The sequence below is a fragment of the Hemicordylus capensis genome, chromosome 1 (assembly GCF_027244095.1).
Source record: "Hemicordylus capensis ecotype Gifberg chromosome 1, rHemCap1.1.pri, whole genome shotgun sequence".
Lineage (NCBI taxonomy): Eukaryota > Metazoa > Chordata > Lepidosauria > Squamata > Cordylidae > Hemicordylus > Hemicordylus capensis.
In genome coordinates, this window is record NC_069657.1 from 457,942,533 (window position 1) to 457,962,108 (window position 19,576).

Below are 19,576 nucleotides of genomic sequence, written 5' to 3' on the forward strand. Positions count from 1 at the left end.
CCTGGGAGAAGCCGCTGCCAGCCTGTGCAGACCGTCCTGAGCAAGATGGAGCAAGGGTCTGACTCCGTATCTGGCAGCTTCCTGGGAGAAGCCTTGCCTGCCCCTCCCGCCAGCTGACCCCCCCCCCCCGGCTCTCCCCGGGGCAGCTGCTGGGCCCTCCGCTCCGGAGGCCTCCTGGGCCTCTTCTGGATTCTGCTTCCGCTGGCTGGGCCAGAGTACCTTTCCCCAGCACCACGGGAGAGGCTGCCCTGCGCCCCCCGGGCTGCTTTCCCGCCACGTGGCCAGAGCCACACGCCAGGCGTTCCACGTACAGGATGGGCTGGGCAGATGAATCGTGAGGAAGAGTTTGGGCGAAGCAGGTCCCGGGCTCTGCCCAGCCTGGAGGGTGTGAGAAGGGGCTGGGGGGGGGGGCGGGGGGCAGGGGAGGAGCCCACGGGGGAGGCGAGAGGGGAGGGGCAGGCTGAGGGGGCCAGGTGCTCACTGGGGACCAGAACCTTGAGCTGGGGGCAGAGTGCAAGCCAGGGGCCGAGAGGCGGGTTGGGCAGAGGCCTGGCTCTCTCTGGGAGGCAGGCGCTGCTGCCTCTCCTGCCCAGGGCCCCGTCTCCACCCAGGCCGGCCCTCCCTGCGTGTGGGGCAGGCCTGCCTGTGACCCGCTGCTGCCTCTTCTCCCCCCCGCAGGACGGCCGGGGCTTTGGGATCGGGGAGCTGGTCTGGGGGAAGCTGCGTGGCTTTTCGTGGTGGCCGGGCCGCATTGTTTCCTGGTGGATGACGGGCCGGAGCCGAGCTGCGGAGGGCACCCGCTGGGTCATGTGGTTTGGAGACGGGAAGTTCTCGGTGGTGAGTGGCGGGGGGGCGGGGGCTTCCTCCAACTCACCCCTGGCGGGGGAGCGCGCTTGGCCAGGCCTCCTCCGCCAGAAGCAGCCAGTGGTGCGGACAGACCTGGTGGGGTCCTGCTGTGGCTCAGCCGGGTCCAGAGCCAGCCCGCTCTGAGTCCTGAGCAGGATGGCCCCAGCGCCCACGAGGATGCTCAGAGGAGGAGGGACGGCCGCTCTTGCTCGGGAGCACAGGCCGTGGGCAGGCCCCCCAGACTGTGCTACACGCCAGCCTTGCGAGGGCCTCTCCCTTCTCTCTGCTGCATCCGGGAGCTTGTTCCAGCGATCCCTGTGGCAGGCTGGGTCCCATGGCCGGGCGCGGGAAGAGCCTGGCTGCTGGGTCAGGCCAGAGGTCCATCCCGCCCAGCCTCCTGTTCCCAGGTGCCTCCAGGAAGGCCACAAGCAAGGCAGGAAAGCATTGCTACCCTCCTCCCCCCCCCCCCCTGCAAGCCATTGGTATTGAGAGGTAGACTGCCTCTGAGCATGGAGGCTGCACCAGGTGGCCATAACTCAGAACCACTGAGAGGCCTCCCCCCGCCCCATGAGTTTGCCTTATCCCCTTTTAAGGCCCTCTAAGCAAATGGCCATCACCCATATTTTGTGGCGGCAAAGTTGCTGGCTGGCTTGCTTGCTTGACGTATACCGTCCCTCCAAAATGGTCCAGGGCCGTTTACAGCAAATAAAATCAGTTTAACAGTTAAAATCAAAACTAGATCAATTAAGCAATTAAAATCATTTAAACATTAAAAACATCAACATTAAAATCATTTAATACCAGCATTAAAAAATTTAAACCATTTATCTAATTAAATTTATCTGTTTAACATATTTATATACCACCCAAAGCTCACAGCGGTTTACAATAAAACACAGATTAAAACAAAATTAAAGCGTTAAAACCAATTTAAAATTTAAAAGCTGATAAATTCCATGAACTAATGCTGTCGGGTGCGAAAGGATTTCCTTTTGTTGGGCCTGACTCCGGCCACTCCATTTCATGGGATGACGCTGCGGTCTCGGGTTAGAGGGGTGAGGGGGTGGCTCCCTTTTCCCAAGGCGTCCCGGGACCCGCTTAGGAACACAGCGGAAGCCACCAAGGGCCGAGCCCAGCCTTGAGACGGGAGCGTTTTGCCGGCTGATCTTGTTGAGATGGCTGAATCAGAAAGATGTCTGCAGGGCGGGGGAGGCTGTAGCTCAGGGCCCCCCCCCCCGAGCCCCCGCTCTCCATACAGAGAGTCCCAAGGTCAGCCCCGGATGGCATTTCCGACGAGGGCCGGGAAAGACCCTTTTCTCTGCAAGACCTTGGAGGGCTGCTGCCCGTCAGAGCAGATGCAGGTGAGCTGGATGGACCGAGGGTCTGACTCCACAGGAGGCAGCTTCGTGCATAATTCACATCCTAGAAATAGGGCTGCTGGCACTGGATGGCCACTTTTTGCTGAGCCCACGATCCAGCGGCTCCTGGCCCTTGAGTTGTGTGCATGGAGCAGCTTCGCTCCGGGGGGGGGGGGGGCCTGTGGAGGTGGCCTTTGCCCTTGACTGCTTGCAGATGTGGCCGTGCAAAGAAGGGGCTTCCAAGTCTCTTTCGTGAGGGAAGCATCAGGGCCGCTTAAAGCATCTGTGGAGCAAAAGGAAGCTTTGGTGGTGGCGGCAGCTAAATAAAGCCCTCGTGACTCCCCGAGACCATCAGGCCTGGAGCAAAAGAACCGTTTTTGACACATGCACACTGGGGGGGGGGGGAGTCCCTGCCAGCAGAACCCCTAGGGCCCCCCCACCCCACCCCCCGGCTCAGTGACCCCAGGGGGCCGAGAGTCCCCTCGGGAGGGTCAGCACCAGCCCAGCAGCCGGGTCGGAGGCTGCGCATTGCATCCGCTCTCTCTGTTCTGGGCAGGTCTGTGTGGAGAAGCTGCTCCCGCTCAGCTCCTTCTCCAGCGCCTTCCACCAGGCCACGTACAACAAGCAGCCCATGTACCGCAAGGCCATCTACGAAGTGCTGCAGGTAAGCCCCGCCTGCCCCCCCCCTCCCCCGGTCTGCGAGGGAGGAGGGTGTGGGGCCCATGCAGCGAGGCCTCGGTCGGCTCGCGGGCAAGGAGAGACCGGCCCGGAACACCGGTGCCCCACACACAGAGAGAGCCGGAAGGGCCGTGGGGCTAAAGTCGTGGCGGGTCTCGTGCAAGCGAGCCAAGCTGGGTCCTGGAGGGAAGGCAGAACCCGTCTCCCACTCGCCCAGCCACGTCCCTTCTCTGGTTGTGTCAGCCCCAGAAGGAGGGGGTGGGGGGCAGCCCCCTCCCAAACCGCGGTGGGGGGTCAGGGCCTGAGAGCATCCCAGCCTCCCCGGGTGGGGGGGGGGGTCACTCACCGGCGGGTGCTTCTGCTCCCCCTGCAGGTGGCCAGCAGCAGGGCGGGCAAGATCTTCCCCTCCTGCCCAGAGAACGACGAATCAGACACGTCCAAAGTGGTGGAGATCCAGAACAAGCAGATGATCGAGTGGGCCCTGGGGGGGTTCCAGCCTTCGGGCCCCAAGGGCCTGGAGCCCCCTGAAGGTGAGGGGGCCGGATGAGGGGCCTCTGGCTCCTGGCCTTGGCGGTGGGGTCTGCCCATGGGAGCCCGAGGCCCTGCGGGGCACAGGTCGGCCCCCCTCCCCACGCGCCCCCCCCCCGTCCTGGTGCTCAGCCAATGGGCTGGTGAGATGAAGGGGGGGCATGCCACACGAGGCACTCCCCCACCCCCGGCTCCCCCAGCTCCCTTCCCCCACTGACGCACCCGTGTCTGGCACCCCAGAGGAACGCAACCCCTACAAAGAAGTTTACACGGAGATGTGGGTGGAGCCCGAAGCGGCTGCCTATGCCCCTCCCCCGCCAGCCAAAAAGCCGCGGAAAAATACGGCAGAGAAGCCCAAGGTCAAGGAGATCATTGATGAGCGCACCCGAGGTACGTCCGTGCCGGGGGGCAGGGGGGGCGCACGCCACATCTTCCTTTTCCTTCGCAAGAACAGCTCTGCTGGATCAGGCCCAAGGACTGTCTGGCCCAGCGTCCTGTTGCCCACAGTGGCCCACCAGGCGCCTCTTGAGAAGCCCACAGGCAAGAGCGGAGTGCATGATGCCCCCTCGCCTGCTGCGGCTCCCTTGCTGCCCCTGGGATGGAGAGGCATCTTCGTGCCTCTGAGGCGAGAAGTGGCCCATAGCCACCAGACTAGTAGCCACTGATAGACTTGTCCTCCATGACTTTGTCTAAGGCCCTTTTAAAGCCGTGGCTGTCACCATGTCTTGTGGCAGAGAATTCCACAGGTTAAGTATGCGCTGTGTGAGAAAGTACTTCCTTTTGTTGTTCCTAGGTTTCCTGACCTTTTCGTGGGATGAGCCCTGGTTCTAGTGTTGTGAGAGAGGGAGAGACATTTCTCTCTTTCCACTCTCTGTACTCCATGCATAATGTTATACACCTTAGTCATGTCTCCCTGCAGTTGTCTTTTTTCTAAACTAAAAAACCCAGACGTTTTAGTCTTGTAGCCTTGCCTCATAAGGAAGGTGCTCCAGGCCCCTGATCATCTGGGTTGTCCTCTTCTGCCCCTTTCCCAGTTCTGCAATGTCCTTTTTTAGATGTGGTGACCAGAATTGTACGCAGGACTCCAAGTGTGGCTGCACCATAGTTTTGTATAAGGGCATTGTAATATGAGCCGTTTTATTTTCAATCCCCTTTCTAATGATCCCTAGCGTGGAATTGGCCTCTTTCACCGCTGCCCCACATTGAGTCGACACTTTGAATGAGCTGTCCACCCCCCCACCCCCCAAGATCCCTCTGCTGGTCAGTCGCTGACAGCTCAGACCCCATCAGTGTATATTTGAAGCTGCGGGGTTTGGCCCCAATTATCATGTTATACTTGCCAACACTGAACCTCATTTGCCATTTTGTCACGCACTCCCCCAGTTTGGAGATATCCTTTTGGAATTATTCACAATCTGTTTTAGATTCCTCTACACTAAATAATTTAGTGTCATCTGCAAATCTGGCCATTTTGGTGCTTGCCCAAACTTCTAGATCATTTATGAACAGGTTAAAGAGCACTGGCCCCTGTACCGCTCCCTGGGGGACCCGTTTAGAGCACTGTCCATTTATTCCTACTCTCTGCTTCCTTACCGATCCACACATGAACCTGTCCCCTTATGTGCCATGACTGCGAAGTTTACTCCAGAGCCTTTGGTGGGGAACTTTGTCAAGCACTTTTTGGAAGTCCAAGTATACTTTATCAGCCAGATCACCTTGATCCACACACCTGTTGCACTCTCAAAGCACTCCAAAGGATTCGTGAGGCAAGGTTTACCTTTGCAGAAGCCATGCTGGTTCTGCCCCAGGAGGGCCTGTTCTTCTAAGTGCTGGACAATTTTATCCTTGAGGATGCTTTCCATCAGTTTTCCTGGAATGGACATTAAGTTAACTGGTCTGTAATTTCGCCCCTGGATCCCTTTTTGAAAATGGGAGTTACATTAGCTACTTTCCAGTCCTCCGGCACAGAGCCTGACTGTAGGGACAAGTTACATATTTTTGCTTGGAGATCTGCAATTTTCCATTTGAGTTCCCTCAGAATTTGTGGCTGGATGCCAACTGGCCCTGGCGATTTATTCATTTTTAGTTATTCAAGACAGTCTAGAGCATCCTTTCTCGTACAGCCTCCAAGCCTGAGGAGCTCAGTTATGGAGTGGTTATATGGTCAGTATCCTCCGCCGTGAAGACAGATGCAAAGAACTCAATCAGCTTCTCTGCCCTTTCCTGATCCTCCTTAATAATCCCTTCCACATCCTCATCATCTGAGGGTCCAGCCGCCTCCCTGGCAGGGTTTCTGCTGCTGGTTGTTATTCCCCTTGACACTGCTAGCTATATGCTCCTCTAACTCTCTTTTTGCAACCCTTATTGTCTCCTTTCCTTTCTTTTGCCAGAGTTTATGTTCCTTTCTGTTCTCCTCGTTTAGGCAGGACTTCCGTTTTCTGAAGGAAGTCTTCTTCCCTTTTCTCGCTTCCCTGACTCTGCTTGTTAGCCATGCTGGCGTCCTCCTGGACTTGGTGGTTCCTTTCCTCCTCCTCCTCCTGGGTATACTCCTTCCACCCGCTTCTGGGGGCGGAGGGTTGGGGAGGAGCTGGCTGAGTGCTGCCGCCCTCTGGAGCGTCCTCTCGGCCCTGTTGCAGGCTCCTGGCCCCCTTCCGGCAGTGGCAGCTTGCCCTCGTGATCCTGGGGGCCAGAGGTGCAGCTGCCTCTGCTTCCCAGCAGCCCGGGTGGCTCTCCCCCGCCCCGCCTGAGAGCTGCACTGCCTGCAGGCTTGCATTGGTCAGGTAGAGCTGCACGGTGAACCCATTTGTCAGCTCTACCTGGCGAATGGGTGGCCTGCAGGCAGCTCAGGGGAGAGAGGAGCTGCCCAGGCTGCTGCCAGGAAGCAGAGTCGGCTGCGCTTCCTTAGGTATGCCGCCCGCCCCCCGGCCAGCCCCAGCTCGTTAGGATGAGCCTCTTCTGGGTTCCTGGGAGTGCTGCAGTTTCTGCCACGTCCTGCTTCCTCGCTCTAGAAAGAGACCAGAGCCAAGCTGGGGTGATGGGAGAGCCTGACTCTCTCTCTCTCTCTCTCTCCCTCCTGCATCAAAGCAAGGCATAGGGCTCCCTTCCACCCACCTTGGGGGCACCGCTGGACCCTCCTCTCTCTCCCCCCCCCCATTACAACTCAGCAGCCCTCCAGTTCCAGCCAGGCTCCTCCCACCCCCCCACCTGCCACTGGGCCCCCCTCGGAAAGAGGCCCGCACTGCTGGACTGGCCAGGCCCCTCCCCGGCCACGTGACAGGCCGCAAGCGGGTGAGGGGTGCTGGGGGGGCCTCCCCCCCTCCTGTCATGGCAGCCGCTTCAAGCAAGCGGCCAGAGTGGGGGAAGCCCCCTTCCTTGAGCAGGGAGCGTGGAAGGCTGGCCACGAGGCGTCCAGCTCATTAGTTGGGCTGCTTGTCTTTTAATCACATTTCATAGAACTGTAGCTTTGCTTGACTTTTCAAGGAGGTCTGTGAACCTATAATAACATTATTGACTTGAAGAAACACGACATTAATGTTGGGGGAGCGGGGGGTCTCTTAGGTCGGCAGCCACGCAGACCCATATGTAAGCCAGCGGAATCTCACCCGGGACCGGGTCGCAGATGGGGCTGCCCCGTTGCTGCAGAGCTTCCTTCTAGGACCAGGGGGCAGGCCTTTTCAGCTGCCCCCAAATGCCAGCCAGGCCCTGCTTGTCTCCGGTCCTCTGGCTGAGCTTGCTGGAGCGAGTAGAGGGTCTTCTGCCTCCCCCCACCCCCCCGTGTCCTGCCCGACACTCCGCTAATGCCTCCTTTCCTCTTCCCAGAGCGTCTTGTTTATGAGGTTCGGCAGAAATGCAGGAACATTGAAGGTGAGTGTGAGCAAGCAGACGGGCCCCCCGCCCCCCCCCCCCACGGAGAAGGGTGTCCGCATCGTGCCTCTGGCCGCCTCTGCGGCTGCCCCAGCCCCTTGGAAGGTGCTCCCTGTCCATAGAAGAGCTCCCCCGCAAAAAAAAAAAATCAAACAAGACACCTTTTTTTTTCAGGCCTGTGGCCAAAACTATTTTAAAATGTGTTTTGTTGAAACTGTTTTTAAAATTTTATGCTTTTAAAATTGTTTTTACTGAGTTTTATTGATTGTTTTAATATTATCTTCTGTATATTTAATTCTCCAAGACGTACCCGTGGCGAATCCCATGTATGGCAGCTCTTGCGAGAGTTCGCGACCCGTTGCCAGATAGCCACGGGTACGGCAAGGAAATGGTGGCGGCAGAGAGGGCGGTGCACAGCCAGGAGGAGAGAGAGCCTGGTCCGCTGGGCGGGAGAGGGCGGTGCACTCCGGCCCTCCTGCCGGCCAGAATGAAGGCTGGGCTGGCCTGCTGGGAAAAGCAGCCGGGAGGAGAAACGTCAGCCAGGCTATCTGGCCGCCTGGGAGAAATGGGGTGGGGGGAGAGACAGGGAGAACTAGGGGCGCAGATGCTCTGCACGAGGTCAGCTAGTTTGAAATTCTTGCTTGAAGTTGTGTCTGCCACCTTGAAATCCAGGTGTTAGGCTGTTTGGGGTGTGTGTGTGTGTGTGTGTCTGCTTTGCAGCCAGAAGACTCCAGTTCAAGTCTGTGGCCACCTCATGAGCCATGGTGGGGAGCAGGGGCATTGCTGAAAGGTGCCCTTACTGACGGTGGCAAGGCAGGGCACAGGGAAGCCCCCTCTCCCAGGCCCCCGGGGTGACCGGCCCCCTTGCTTCTCCTTCCCACTCTCCCTTTCCCAGATATCTGCATCTCCTGTGGCAGCCTCAATGTCACCCTGGAACACCCTCTCTTCAATGGAGGCATGTGCCAAAACTGCAAGGTAGGCAGCAGAGCGGAGGCCGGAGCGTGGGGAGCAGGCAAGGAGCCGGGGCTGGGAACGTGCTCTGGCTGGCAGGGAAAGGGGGCATCTGGAGAGCAGAGCCAGGGCAAAGGAAGGGCTGAGAAAGGGGGCCCAGACCCACACCCCCCCAGCTCACACTCTGTGCCCAAGCGCCGGACTCTTCCTCGGGGGAGAGGAGGCGACCGCTCTGCAGCCACCGGTTGCCCTTGGCCCGTGTCTGGCTCTTGTATCACCACCAGGACCAGTTCCTTGGAGGAAGACCCGAGTGGGGCGGGGGGGGTGCAGTTCTGGCTTGGGGCGGGGGGATTTGCCCCACTTGGCTTTGGCTCTTTGCTGGTTCCCCCAGAGGCCCCGAAGGCAGAACATGCTGAGATCGGCACTCTGCTCTGAGGCGTGTGGGGCTGGGGGCTGGGTGCTCCGGCCCAGGGCAGGAAGGGCTGTGCTTGTCTGCTCCTCTGCCGGCTGTGCAGGGGAAGGGCTTGGGCTTCCCCTCTGCAGCGGCTCTTGGGTGGCTTCTCGTGCCTCGGAAGGAGCATCTTCCGAGGAAGCCTCCTCCATGCAGAATGGCCAGGAAGGAGCCGGGCCAAAGGGCTTGTGGTGGTCAGCAATACCTGACGAGTGGCCGGCCTGCAGGCAGGCAGGGCGGGCAAGAGAGGAGAAAACGACACCCAAGGAGGAGAGGCAGTGGTGCCTCCTTTAGTGCCCCCCCCCAATTAGGACAGATGGCTCCTGCCCACCCGGGGGCAAGTGGGTGCCCCTTCTCTTCCTTGACGCTGGAGGTTGCCTGGGGTGGGAGGGGGAGGCAGGGGGAGCCGACAGGGCCTGGCCAGGCCCGCCTCACCCCCTGCCCACCCCGCTCCCCAGAACTGCTTCTTGGAATGCGCCTACCAGTATGACGACGACGGCTACCAGTCCTACTGCACTATCTGCTGCGGTGGCCGAGAAGTCCTCATGTGTGGGAACAACAACTGCTGCAGGTGAGCCGGGGGGAGGGGGGAGGGTGCCCCCCATCTGTCTGCTGCACTCTTGGGGCTCTCTTTGGAGGCCTCTGCTTGCCCTCTGCAGCCCGGGCTTGACCGCTTGGCCGTCTTGGCAGGTGCTTCTGCGTGGAGTGCGTGGACTTGCTGGTGGGGCCGGGGGCCGCGCAGGCAGCCATCAAGGAGGACCCCTGGAACTGCTACATGTGTGGCCACAAGGGCATCTACGGCCTGCTCCGGCGGCGGGAAGACTGGCCCTCGCGCCTCCAGATGTTTTTTGCCAACAACCACGACCAGGAGTTTGTGAGTGCAGCGGTCCTTGACGTCCTGCCCTGAGGAAGGGTCCAGATCCACACGGCAGCCCGGGCACATTCCCAGCTGCTAGGGGCAGCTCCGTGGCTCGCTTGGCTTCCTGGAAGCCGCCTCTTTCCCCCAGTTAGCCCCTGGGATTGCCTTGGGGGCCTGCGGTGCCCACCCCTGGCAGCGGGCGGCTTCCTCCTCTCCGCCACTGTGTGGAGCCCGGCTGCCCTGCGCCCCCCTCACGCGGCTCTGTGTTTGTCCAGGACCCCCCCAAGGTCTACCCTCCAGTTCCTGCTGAGAAGAGGAAGCCCATCCGGGTGCTCTCGCTGTTTGACGGCATTGCCACAGGTGAGCTGCAGCCTTTGCTGCCCACAGAAGACGAGTGTGTGTGGGTCAGAATGCAGGAAGGGGGCTGGCGAGCCACAAGCCCCCACGCCTGTGGAGCAGTTGTGGGGGGCGGGATCCGAGGGGAACTCTCCAGCGGAAGAGTCTGGGTGGGATTCTTAAGAAGGGGGCGGGGCGGGGCTGGGTTGAGGGCTGGTCTTCTTGCCTTCCCTTCCCTTCCGCAATGGCAGGCATGTGCCCCTTTGCTTCAGATCCAACCCAGGCAGGGGGCCTTGTGCCCTGCCTGGCTGTGAGGTCAGCCTCTCCCTGCTTGCTCCCAGGCCTGCTGGTGCTGAAGGACTTGGGCATCCAGGTGGACCGATACATCGCATCCGAGGTGTGCGAAGACTCGATCACGGTCGGGATGGTCCGACACCAGGGCAAGATCATGTATGTTGGGGACGTCCGGAACGTCACCCAGAAACACGTACGTGGAGTGCTGGCGGGGGTGGGGGGAGGACCTCTGGGGCTGGCCCTAGGCGCTCCGGCTTCTGGCCGCTGACGGCTGCATTTCCGTGCCACAGATACAGGAGTGGGGCCCCTTCGACTTGGTGATTGGAGGGAGCCCTTGCAACGACCTCTCCATCGTCAATCCTGCCAGGAAGGGCCTTTATGGTAAGTGCCAGCCAGCCCCACCTCTGCTGACCCTCCAAGCTCACCCCTGCCGAGAAAACAGCACGAGGCCTCATTGGGCTCGTTCCTGCCCACGGCCACACGGCCCCCACCGCAGCGGGCAGCGGGCCTGGCAGCTGGCCCCTGTGACGGCCGCTGCCCTCGGGATGCCCGTTAATGGCAGAGGCCCCATCCCAGCGAGGCGGCTGCTTCACCTCCTGCTCCAGGAAGCCGCCTGGCACAAGCCAAGGAACGGAGGGCTCCGAGGAGGGAGGCCCCTGAGCCTTGGGCGGGCTCTGCACCGCAAAGAGCCGGGAGGGGAGGGAGCAGCCAGGGCGGTGCTTCAGGCGGGGCCTGCGGGGCCAGTAGGCACTCCCACCTCCCCTTGTCGGCCAGAGTCATGCGGGGAAGGAGGGCTGAGTGCCTTGGTCCTTTACACCTTGGGTGCCAAGCATCAAGGCCGCTTCCCCAGTTTTATCCCGGGAGCTTCACACACTCCCAATGTGTGAAGGAATGCCCGTTTGGTTCGGGAGCCTTGGAAAGACTCCCTTGACTGAGGTGTGGCAACCTGTTCGTCTTCTGGGAGGGAGGCGGTCTTCCCTGGCTGGGGGCCGCTTGCCAAGAGACCCCTCACCTGGGGTCGCTGACGAGCCCCCTGCCCCGCCTTTGCTTTCCCCACCCAGAGGGGACGGGCCGGCTCTTCTTTGAGTTCTACCGTCTCCTGCACGAGGCCCGGCCCAAGGAGGGAGACGACCGGCCCTTCTTCTGGCTCTTTGAGAACGTGGTGGCCATGGGCGTCAGCGACAAGAGAGACATCTCGCGCTTCCTGGAGGTGAGGCGGGGCCTCCTCCCCCAAGCCGGTCCTTGGGGGGATGCCTCTGGGTGGGAGAGCAGCAGACCTTGTGGGGCGGGCGTGCAGGGGACCGTGGCCTTTAGGCCTTGCTGGGGTCTGAGCCACAGCCTCAGGTGCTGCTGGGAACAAGAGGCGGGTTGTGTTTTGCCCCCTGAAGGCAGAGCTTGTCTTTCTGGCACTCTGCTCTCCCTCCTGCCACTGGAGGGCGCTGGCCCTTTCTTGGGGCAGTCCAGGCTCTTTGCACATGTTGGTGTCCTAGATTTACCCAGCACCGTAAAGCTCCGTGGCCTGACATAAGGGTGGGTCATAAAGAAGTGAAACAGAAACCAGCCAACAAAATATCCCCCTAGCACACAAGTTCTCGGCCTCGGGTCCCCAGCTGAGAACAACCCTGCTGTGTCCGGCCCAAGGAGGCCCGTCTAGTCCAGTGCTGTGTTTCCCACAGCAGCCCACCAGATGCCTCTGGGAAGCCCCCAAGCAGGAGATGAAGTCCTGCCCATTCCCCTGCCCCTGCTCCCCTGAACCTGGGATTCGGAGACATCCTGCCTCTTAACACGGCGGTAGCCGATAGCCATCAGGACTGGTAGCCACTGGTAGACACATTCATGGAGGGCAGATCGAAGTCCTTTGTGAAGCCATCCAAGCTGGTGGCTGTTACCATGTCTTGCTGCAGAGAATTCCACAGATCAACTATGCGTTGTGGGAAGAAGAACTTCCTCTTGTCGGTCCTAAATTTCCCAGCCTCCCGGTTCACGGGGTGACCCCTGGTTCTAGTGCTGTGAGAGAGGGAGGAAAATTCCTCTCTGCCCACCCTCCCCACCCCATGCATAATTTTATACACCTCGATCCTGTCTCCCCTTAGTCGCCTCTTTTCCAAAGTAAAGAGCCCCAGATGCTGCAGCCTGGCCTCATAAGGAAGGTGCTCCAGGCCTCTGATCACCTTGGTTGCCCTTTTCTGCACCTTTTCCACTTCTACAATATCTTCCTTAAGATACAGTGACCAAGTACGCAGTACTCAAAATGTGTCCGCGCCATAGATTTGTATAAAGGCATTATAATATTAGCATTTTTATTTTCATTTCATTTCCTAATGATCCCTAGCATGGAGTTGGCTTTTTTTCACAGCTGCCACTCACTGAGTCCAGATGTTGACTTCAAGTCCCATCACACCCGCCACATTGGCCAAAAGGGATGATGGGAGTTGTAGTCCAGCATCATCTGGGAACGCAAGGCGGAGAACTCTCGCCCTCGCACTTGTCAGGGCAGGACGCCCTTTGCGGTCCACTTCCCATTTCCTTTCCACCCGCAGTGCAAGTTGGGGATGAGAAGAGGGCAGGGGGGCAGGCCTGGTGGCCCGCGGAAGCCGCCCTGTACATGCTCTTCTGCTTTGCCAGGAAGTGAGGCAGCCACCGCTGGGGCAAGAGCGGGTGGGCACAGCAGGGGAGGGGGGGGCCGTTTTTGCTGCCCTGTCATGTGACTTTCCTTCCTTCCCGGCTGCAGTCCAACCCAGTGATGATTGATGCCAAAGAAGTCTCCGCAGCACACAGAGCCCGGTACTTCTGGGGGAACCTGCCTGGCATGAACAGGTTGGTCGGAACATCACACAGCCACGACACCCTGTCTTCATTGGGTGGCTCTTTGAAGGCTGATGTCCTGCCCAGTCAGCAGCACTCGCAAAGTGGCCGCCATTAATATAAGATCATTAATAGAATTGGCTAAATTAACAATGGACTCAATGGGCCGCAGGGTTGCTGTGGCCCTGCTGGTGCGTTCTGTACTTCGTGAATAGAATAGAAACCAACTTCTTGTGGTCGAGAAAGGGGGTCAGGGAGACTGGGGGGGCCCCCCCCCTGCCCTGAAGAATGCCACCAACACGCCCCTGAGCAGCCTCAGGGGGTGGGGGGCGGGCAGGAGTGTGCCGACCCCCCTGACCCGCTGCCCGCTTGCTCCCCCTCCAGGCCACTGGCTTCAACTGTGAATGATAAGTTGGAGCTGCAGGAGTGTCTGGAACACGGCAGGATAGCCAAGGTGGGTGCCGGGTGCCGTGTGGGTCGGGAGGGAAGCAAGGGGTGCAGGGTCCGGCCTGTGATGGGGGGACACACACAGGAGGCGGGAAGCTGCTGCCCTTCTCCTAGTCCAAGGCCAAGAAGCCGGCTGCAGCTCGCTGACATGGCTGCCTGCTCTCCTTCCTGGGTAGCCAGAGGGGGAGGCTGGGAAGTGGCACCTCCTGGGCCGACCCTGCATCAGTGAAGTGGCCGAGAGGCGGGGCCGGCTGGGAAGGGGCGGCCCCTGCTTCACGGGGGCGGGGAGGGGGACCCGGACAGCTGCAACCTGACACGGCCTTCTTCCTGCCCCCCCCAGTTCAGCAAAGTGCGGACCATCACCACTCGCTCCAACTCCATCAAGCAAGGCAAGGACCAGCACTTCCCCGTCTTCATGAACGAGAAGGAAGACATCCTGTGGTGCACCGAGATGGAGAGGTGGGGACTGCTGCGTGGGGGCGGGGGGGGCTCTTGCCTGGTCGCAAGAGGGGGCTTGGCGGGGAAGGCCAGGCCCTCCTCCGGCCTGTGTGCTTTCTGCTTGCCCCTGCTGAGGACAGCCCTGGACCTCTGGGGGAGGGTCCGCCTGGCTGGGCTCAGGCCGGAGGGCCCGTCCTCATCGCCTCGGGGGATCCTGGAGCTCTGGGCTGCCAGAGGCGACTCTGTCTCCTCCGGAGCTGGAAGAACAAGGCCCCAGGCATTGCCAGCCAGAGGCCTGCAGAGCAGCCCTGCCGTTGGCCAGTAGCCACCGGGGCTAACTGGCCCCCTTCCCGTGCCCACAGGGTCTTTGGCTTCCCGGTCCACTACACAGATGTGTCCAACATGAGCCGGCTGGCAAGGCAGAGACTGCTGGGCCGCTCCTGGAGTGTGCCGGTGATCCGCCACCTCTTTGCCCCGCTGAAGGAGTACTTTGCCTGCGTGTAAAGAGGCGCCCCCACAGACTGGCAAAGCGGAGCAGGAGGAGCAGGAGGAGGAGTCTCAAACACAACCACCCCCAGGAACAGAAGAGGAGGAGGAGGTGGTGGCTGGTGGGCCAGAGGGGGGGCGGGGAGAGGACAGCCCCACACGTGTGACGCCGGCTCCCAGCGCCCAGGTCTTCTTCGCCCAGCCTCTCCCCGATTTGGACTGCCCCGACCTGACCACCCGGCCCCACGTTCTGTTGGTAACCCTTTAATTTCCTGCTCTTTCTGGATGGGTTTGTCTGTTAGTTTGGTTTCTGCCTCCCCTCGGCCGAGCCCCCGGCAGCCAGGGCTTGCCCACTGGCACGGCCGCCGCCGCCGGGCATTCCAGCCAAGCCCAAAGCGGAGCGGGCTGTGGGGCGCCGCTGCCACCCCTGCTCGGCAAAGGAGCACAACGCCGGGCGTGGCCGGCCTCCTTGCTGGCCAGCGCCAGGCCGGGGGGCGGGCTGGAGCAGGGGAGCTGCCGGCCCCTCCCCACCCGCCCGCCCCCCAGCCACACTCTTTTCTACAGTATTTGGGTGCCTACCACATACAGAAGACCTTGAGGAAGCCACGCTTACCTCTTGTTTACAGTTTATATATATATATGAGAGTTATGAGAGAGAAATGTCTATATATAAAAGGTACTGTTACTACTGTACAACTGACTTTCAAAATGGTGCTTCTACCACAGCGGGGCGGGGGGCATGTGCCTGAGGGCCACTTCTGTGGTGCTTCGAGTGCCAGCCTGCCGGAGGGGGGGTGGCTTTTCAGAGCAGCTCTGCCCCCCTTCTCGCGGGAGGGGGAAAGGGCGGGCAGGCAGGCAGGCAGGCAGCAAGCAGAGGGCGGTGCTGTCCTCCGCCCCCCCACCCGGGTGTCATGCAATAATGCTCTTTGTTCCTCAGAGGCAACCCTCCCTCAGGCCCTCAGGGCCCTGCACGGAGGAGCTGGCCGGCCAGCCAGCCTCCCTGCGGGGGCGCAAGCAGCCGCCCTGACAGAACTGGTGCTTTCCTGCTGCTGCGGAGGATGCCCTTGGGCGGTGCCCCCTCCCTGGGTCCCCCCACTGCCCACTTGGCCCTGCCGGCAGGCAGCCCCCAGGCCCCGCCCTCGTTGGGGTCATCTCTGGACTCAAGGCTGCAGCATCCTTCAGCGGGCCTTGGAGGGGGGCCTCTTCCCTCCGATGGGGCCCCTTCAATTGCAGACTCCACTGTAAGCTCTCCCTGGGGGTCGGGAGGTAGTGGGGAGAAAGACGTCACCCTCACCCCTCTGGGATCTTGTGTGGTGTTTGGGGGGCCGCACCTACAGCTCCCCTCCCCCCTGTGTGTGAACCCCCCCCCCTTTCCTGTTTTGCTTGATCAGACTCTGGCTGTGCTAACCCCTCTCACCCCCCCCCCGCGCATGCTCTTGGGGGGGGCGGGGGGGAGTTCTCCCCTGGGGAGGGCCGCCCCTCTGCATTTCCTGGGCCTATACCTCAGCAGCTGTGGCACGGAAACCGTGGCCTTGGCCCGTGGGGTGCCAGGGGTTGCCATGGGGCTCCAGCCACTCCTTGGTGCATGGGCTTGGGGGTGCTTCTGCCTGCAGGGGCTGCTCTCCACAGGGTCCAAAGCCCTTGGTGCTAACAGGGAGATGGGCCGGAGGTCCCCAGGAGCCCCTCCCGGCCTCAGCAGCTCCCCACTCTGCCTCATGGACCCGAGTGAGGCAGTTGCTGCTGGCAGCAGAGCTCCCGTCTGGAAGGCTGCCGGCCTTGGTGCTAACATTTCAGGGAGCTGGCGGGACGGGGCTCCTCTTACTTTGCCTCAAACTGTGAAGGGTGCTGGGGTCTCGCTCAGGGCTGGATGGGGGAAGGAGGGTGGCGGAGGACTACTCTGGAGGAGACGCACGCACGCACGCAGCCATGGCTCGTGGCCTCCCTGCCGCTCGATTGGTCCTCCCTGCCTTGAGAGTCCAGCGGCTGCCTGCCCGTGTGTGGCATTCTTCACGGGCAGCCTTGCTTTCCCTTGAGTCCCGCAGCGGCTTCAGCCCACCCTCTGCCCACGTGCCCCAGTGGGGGAGGGGAGAGAGGGCTCCTCGGGACTTCCCTGGTGCTAAGTGGGAAACACGAGCCCCCCCCCCAGTGACCTAGCCCTTGGGCTTTGCCCCCAGGGCCATCTGAGCCAAGGGGGGTGGCTGGCTGCCCGAGCGGAGGCCTGCGGCCTCCCCCCCCGCCTGCTTTGGGCAGCGCCCCCCCTACCACTCCCCCCCGCCCCGATCTCGCCAGAGCTGTCCTTCCAGTGACTTCTGGTTTGGCCCTCGAGCAAGCCGCCTCGTTCCCCAGGAGTCTGGACCCAGCAGGCCATGGCTTGGCTGGCTCCCTGCCTTCCTGTGGGGCTGCCAGGCAGGCCCCACTCCACAGAGCCCCATAGAGCAGACCCTCCTGATCCTCCCCAAACTGGAAGTGACCACCCCCCAGAAAGCCTCCTTGGCTGTGTGGCCTGGCGGCTTGGGCTTGTGGGGCGGCCTGCCCCAGAATCCCCCTGCTCCCCCCAGGGGGTGGGAGGAGGCAGCCTCTGGAGACGGACTCCGCTGGGCTCCCCTCGCTGGGCACAGGGCCCTCTGCCGGGGGGCACAGCCCTAGACTGAACAGCAAAGCAGCCGGACCCCAACCCCCCCCCCCCATTGCCTGAATTCCTTCAGCATCTGCAGAGGAAGGAAATGACAACCAAGGTGCTAAACTGTTTTATTACAGATCTTTGTTAACTTAATTCTGCTGTCTAGACAATGACTGTTTTGTTTCCTTGTAGTGGAGTTAAGAGAGCTCTTTTATTTTACTCTTATATATTATTATTAAAAAAAAAAGGCATTTTAACTTTGTACTTGAAACCTAAAGGAAAGATTTAATGTGTTTTAGCCTAGACATTGAAGTAGCTGAGATGCTTTACTGTTTGTGGGAAATCATGTATCCATGCTGAAGAATAAACTGTGTCCAGACCCTGGGAAGAGCTCGGCCCCCCCTCCAGCCGCCTCCCCCCTCGACATTCCACGCCGCTCACCCAGACGTCCTTCCTGCCTTTCCAGGGCCCACCCCCACCGCCGCTTTTCTTTTTTCCCCCTAGGATGGTTTTGGGATGCCCCAGCCTTTCGTTCGCTTCTTCTTCTTATTATTATTATTATTTTTTTAGGGTTGCTTCTATATTTATTGAGAAAAAAAATGTACATTTCAGAGTATGGTTCTGCTCTGCCAGGGGTGGGAAGGGGGAGGCCCGGCTCCCCTCCCCATGGGCAGGCTGTTGTATCTCTGTGTAAGTATTGCTCGTGACATAGCTGTTTTATAAACTAATTAAAAGGTCAATGGTGCAGCAGGTGTAGAAAGTCTGTCCGTTCCGCCTCCATCCCATCCTTCGCCTTTTGATTTCATGCCCAGAACACTCGAATGAGGAAGGCTCCTTGCTGATGTACTTGTGCTGGAGAACACTTGAATAAATGTTCTGTTTTGTGCAGAAACAAACCCAGAGGGCGGCTCTCTCTTCCGTCATGTGCTTTTCGTACCCCTCTGGCTCGGAGTGTTTGGGGGGGACTGCTGCAGGGCGGAGCGGAAGCAATCCGGGGGAGGCCCGGGCTCCAGAAGAGCAGCAGCTGCTGGCCAGAGCTTGGTGTCTTTTTTTGAAAAGTGTGTGTGTGTGGGGGGGCGGTGTGATGCCAACTACAGTTTGCTTCTAGTAGGGAAACACCCGCCCTCCCCTTTACAGAAGCTCACATGAGCGTTCAGAGGGGAGAGAGACCAAGGTCTGCCCCAGTCGTGGGAGCTGGGCACACTCCAGGTTTTTGATCGACTGTCAGGGAGTGGTTGTCTAGGAGAGGGCTGGGTAGGGCACCTTCACCGGCCCAGCTCCTCTCTCACACTCAATCACGCCCCCCTGCTCCTACCTAGTTGTTTGCTAACAGATCATCAAAAATGTTTCAGATTTGGCCACTTCATGGAACTTGTTCACTTTAGGCCCCAAAGCGGAAGTGTGCCAGGTGTCAAAATCCGTCCCGCTCCCAAGCCTGCATTCCTGCTGTCCCCATAGGTCATAGCCTGGTTTCAATGGGTCTTATATAGGTGCAAATGAAAATAGCGGAGGTTTGTGTTTAGATAACATGCTTAAGGGGCTGAACCAAAGACTCACACACACACACACACACCCCTCTGCTGTAGCAGGAACAAGGAAAGCCCTGCGGTACCACAGCCAGAGGCCAGGATGGTGGGAGCTGTAGCCCAACAACATCTGCGGATTCAAGTTTGGAGCACCCCTGCCTTGCCTGGAGGAGTCCCATTTCACCCCTAAGCATACCTGGGTGGGGGTGTCTACCTTTTAGTCCACTTCTGTGTGTCTCAAGATGGTTAAACAGGTCTAAGACTTCATATTCCGTGATTGTGGGTACATGCTCAAAGAGTTCTGTGGAAGCAAATGCTGTCATTTGGACTCTCCAGAGTTCAAAATGGAAGATGAAAGCTTTTGTTCCACACAGGTCTTGGTCAGATTAAATTGGAAGGTGGCACTTTTTGGAAGCAGGGAAGACAGGCAATCCTTGGTGTGTGACATGTCTGATGGTCCAGAACCCCACTAGCCCAAATGGAGATACTCTTGTTTAGACTACTATTACTACTACTAAGGAGATTTCTATCCCGCTCTTCAACCAAAGTTCTCAAAGCAGTTTACATAGAGAAATAAATAATACAAAGGGCTCACAATCTAGACTCAGCAGCCAAGCAGCATGGTCCTTTACTTCCCAAGTTATGTGGAGAAACAGAGGCTGACATGATGAGTGAACTAAAAAGGAGTCTCATTACCCCATGGCAAAGCCCAAATAGCGTGCATAGTCAATGGACGAGGCCTAGACATTCTCAATCCTGAGAATCTCTGAGCTGAATTCTCTATTTCAGGGTGTCTCGCTCCCCCATCACAACTGCAACCTAGCTGCCCAGACTCCACCTCACTAAATGGATCTCCAATTTCATCATTCTGGCCCAGGCAAACTGCAAGACAGGTAGATCTAGCCCCTCCCCACAATTGCCCACTTTTGAACAGGAATTATCTCTCACTTTTACCAAGAAAGCAGAGTCCCTGGCCGGGACCCCTTAATCTGTATGTCTGATCAAGCGCCTTACTGGTCAGAGGAGGCGCCCTTAGCCCTTATCAGCTCATGATGTCTCCATGGGAGCAAAGGCCCATCTGTGAGCTTG

General features: G+C 59.6%; 1 protein-coding gene across 4 annotated transcripts in view; it reads left to right on the forward strand.

Moving 5' to 3' along the window:
* DNMT3A (DNA methyltransferase 3 alpha) overlaps positions 1–17,706 on the forward strand; it is an 87,024-nt gene extending 69,318 nt beyond the window's left edge. For all 4 annotated transcript variants that reach the window (XM_053250306.1, XM_053250321.1, XM_053250311.1 and 1 more), the window contains 16 exons: positions 679–837; positions 2,761–2,868; positions 3,256–3,412; positions 3,651–3,800; positions 7,230–7,274; positions 8,170–8,249; positions 9,135–9,247; positions 9,367–9,550; positions 9,811–9,895; positions 10,213–10,358; positions 10,456–10,546; positions 11,227–11,375; positions 12,897–12,982; positions 13,355–13,424; positions 13,758–13,876; positions 14,218–17,706. In XM_053250306.1, the coding sequence (XP_053106281.1) occupies positions 679–837; positions 2,761–2,868; positions 3,256–3,412; positions 3,651–3,800; positions 7,230–7,274; positions 8,170–8,249; positions 9,135–9,247; positions 9,367–9,550; positions 9,811–9,895; positions 10,213–10,358; positions 10,456–10,546; positions 11,227–11,375; positions 12,897–12,982; positions 13,355–13,424; positions 13,758–13,876; positions 14,218–14,359 (1,884 nt within the window). In that variant the 3' untranslated portion in view covers positions 14,360–17,706. The remainder of the gene's footprint in view (positions 1–678; positions 838–2,760; positions 2,869–3,255; positions 3,413–3,650; positions 3,801–7,229; positions 7,275–8,169; positions 8,250–9,134; positions 9,248–9,366; positions 9,551–9,810; positions 9,896–10,212; positions 10,359–10,455; positions 10,547–11,226; positions 11,376–12,896; positions 12,983–13,354; positions 13,425–13,757; positions 13,877–14,217) is intronic.
* The last annotated feature ends 1,870 nt before the right edge of the window (positions 17,707–19,576 follow it).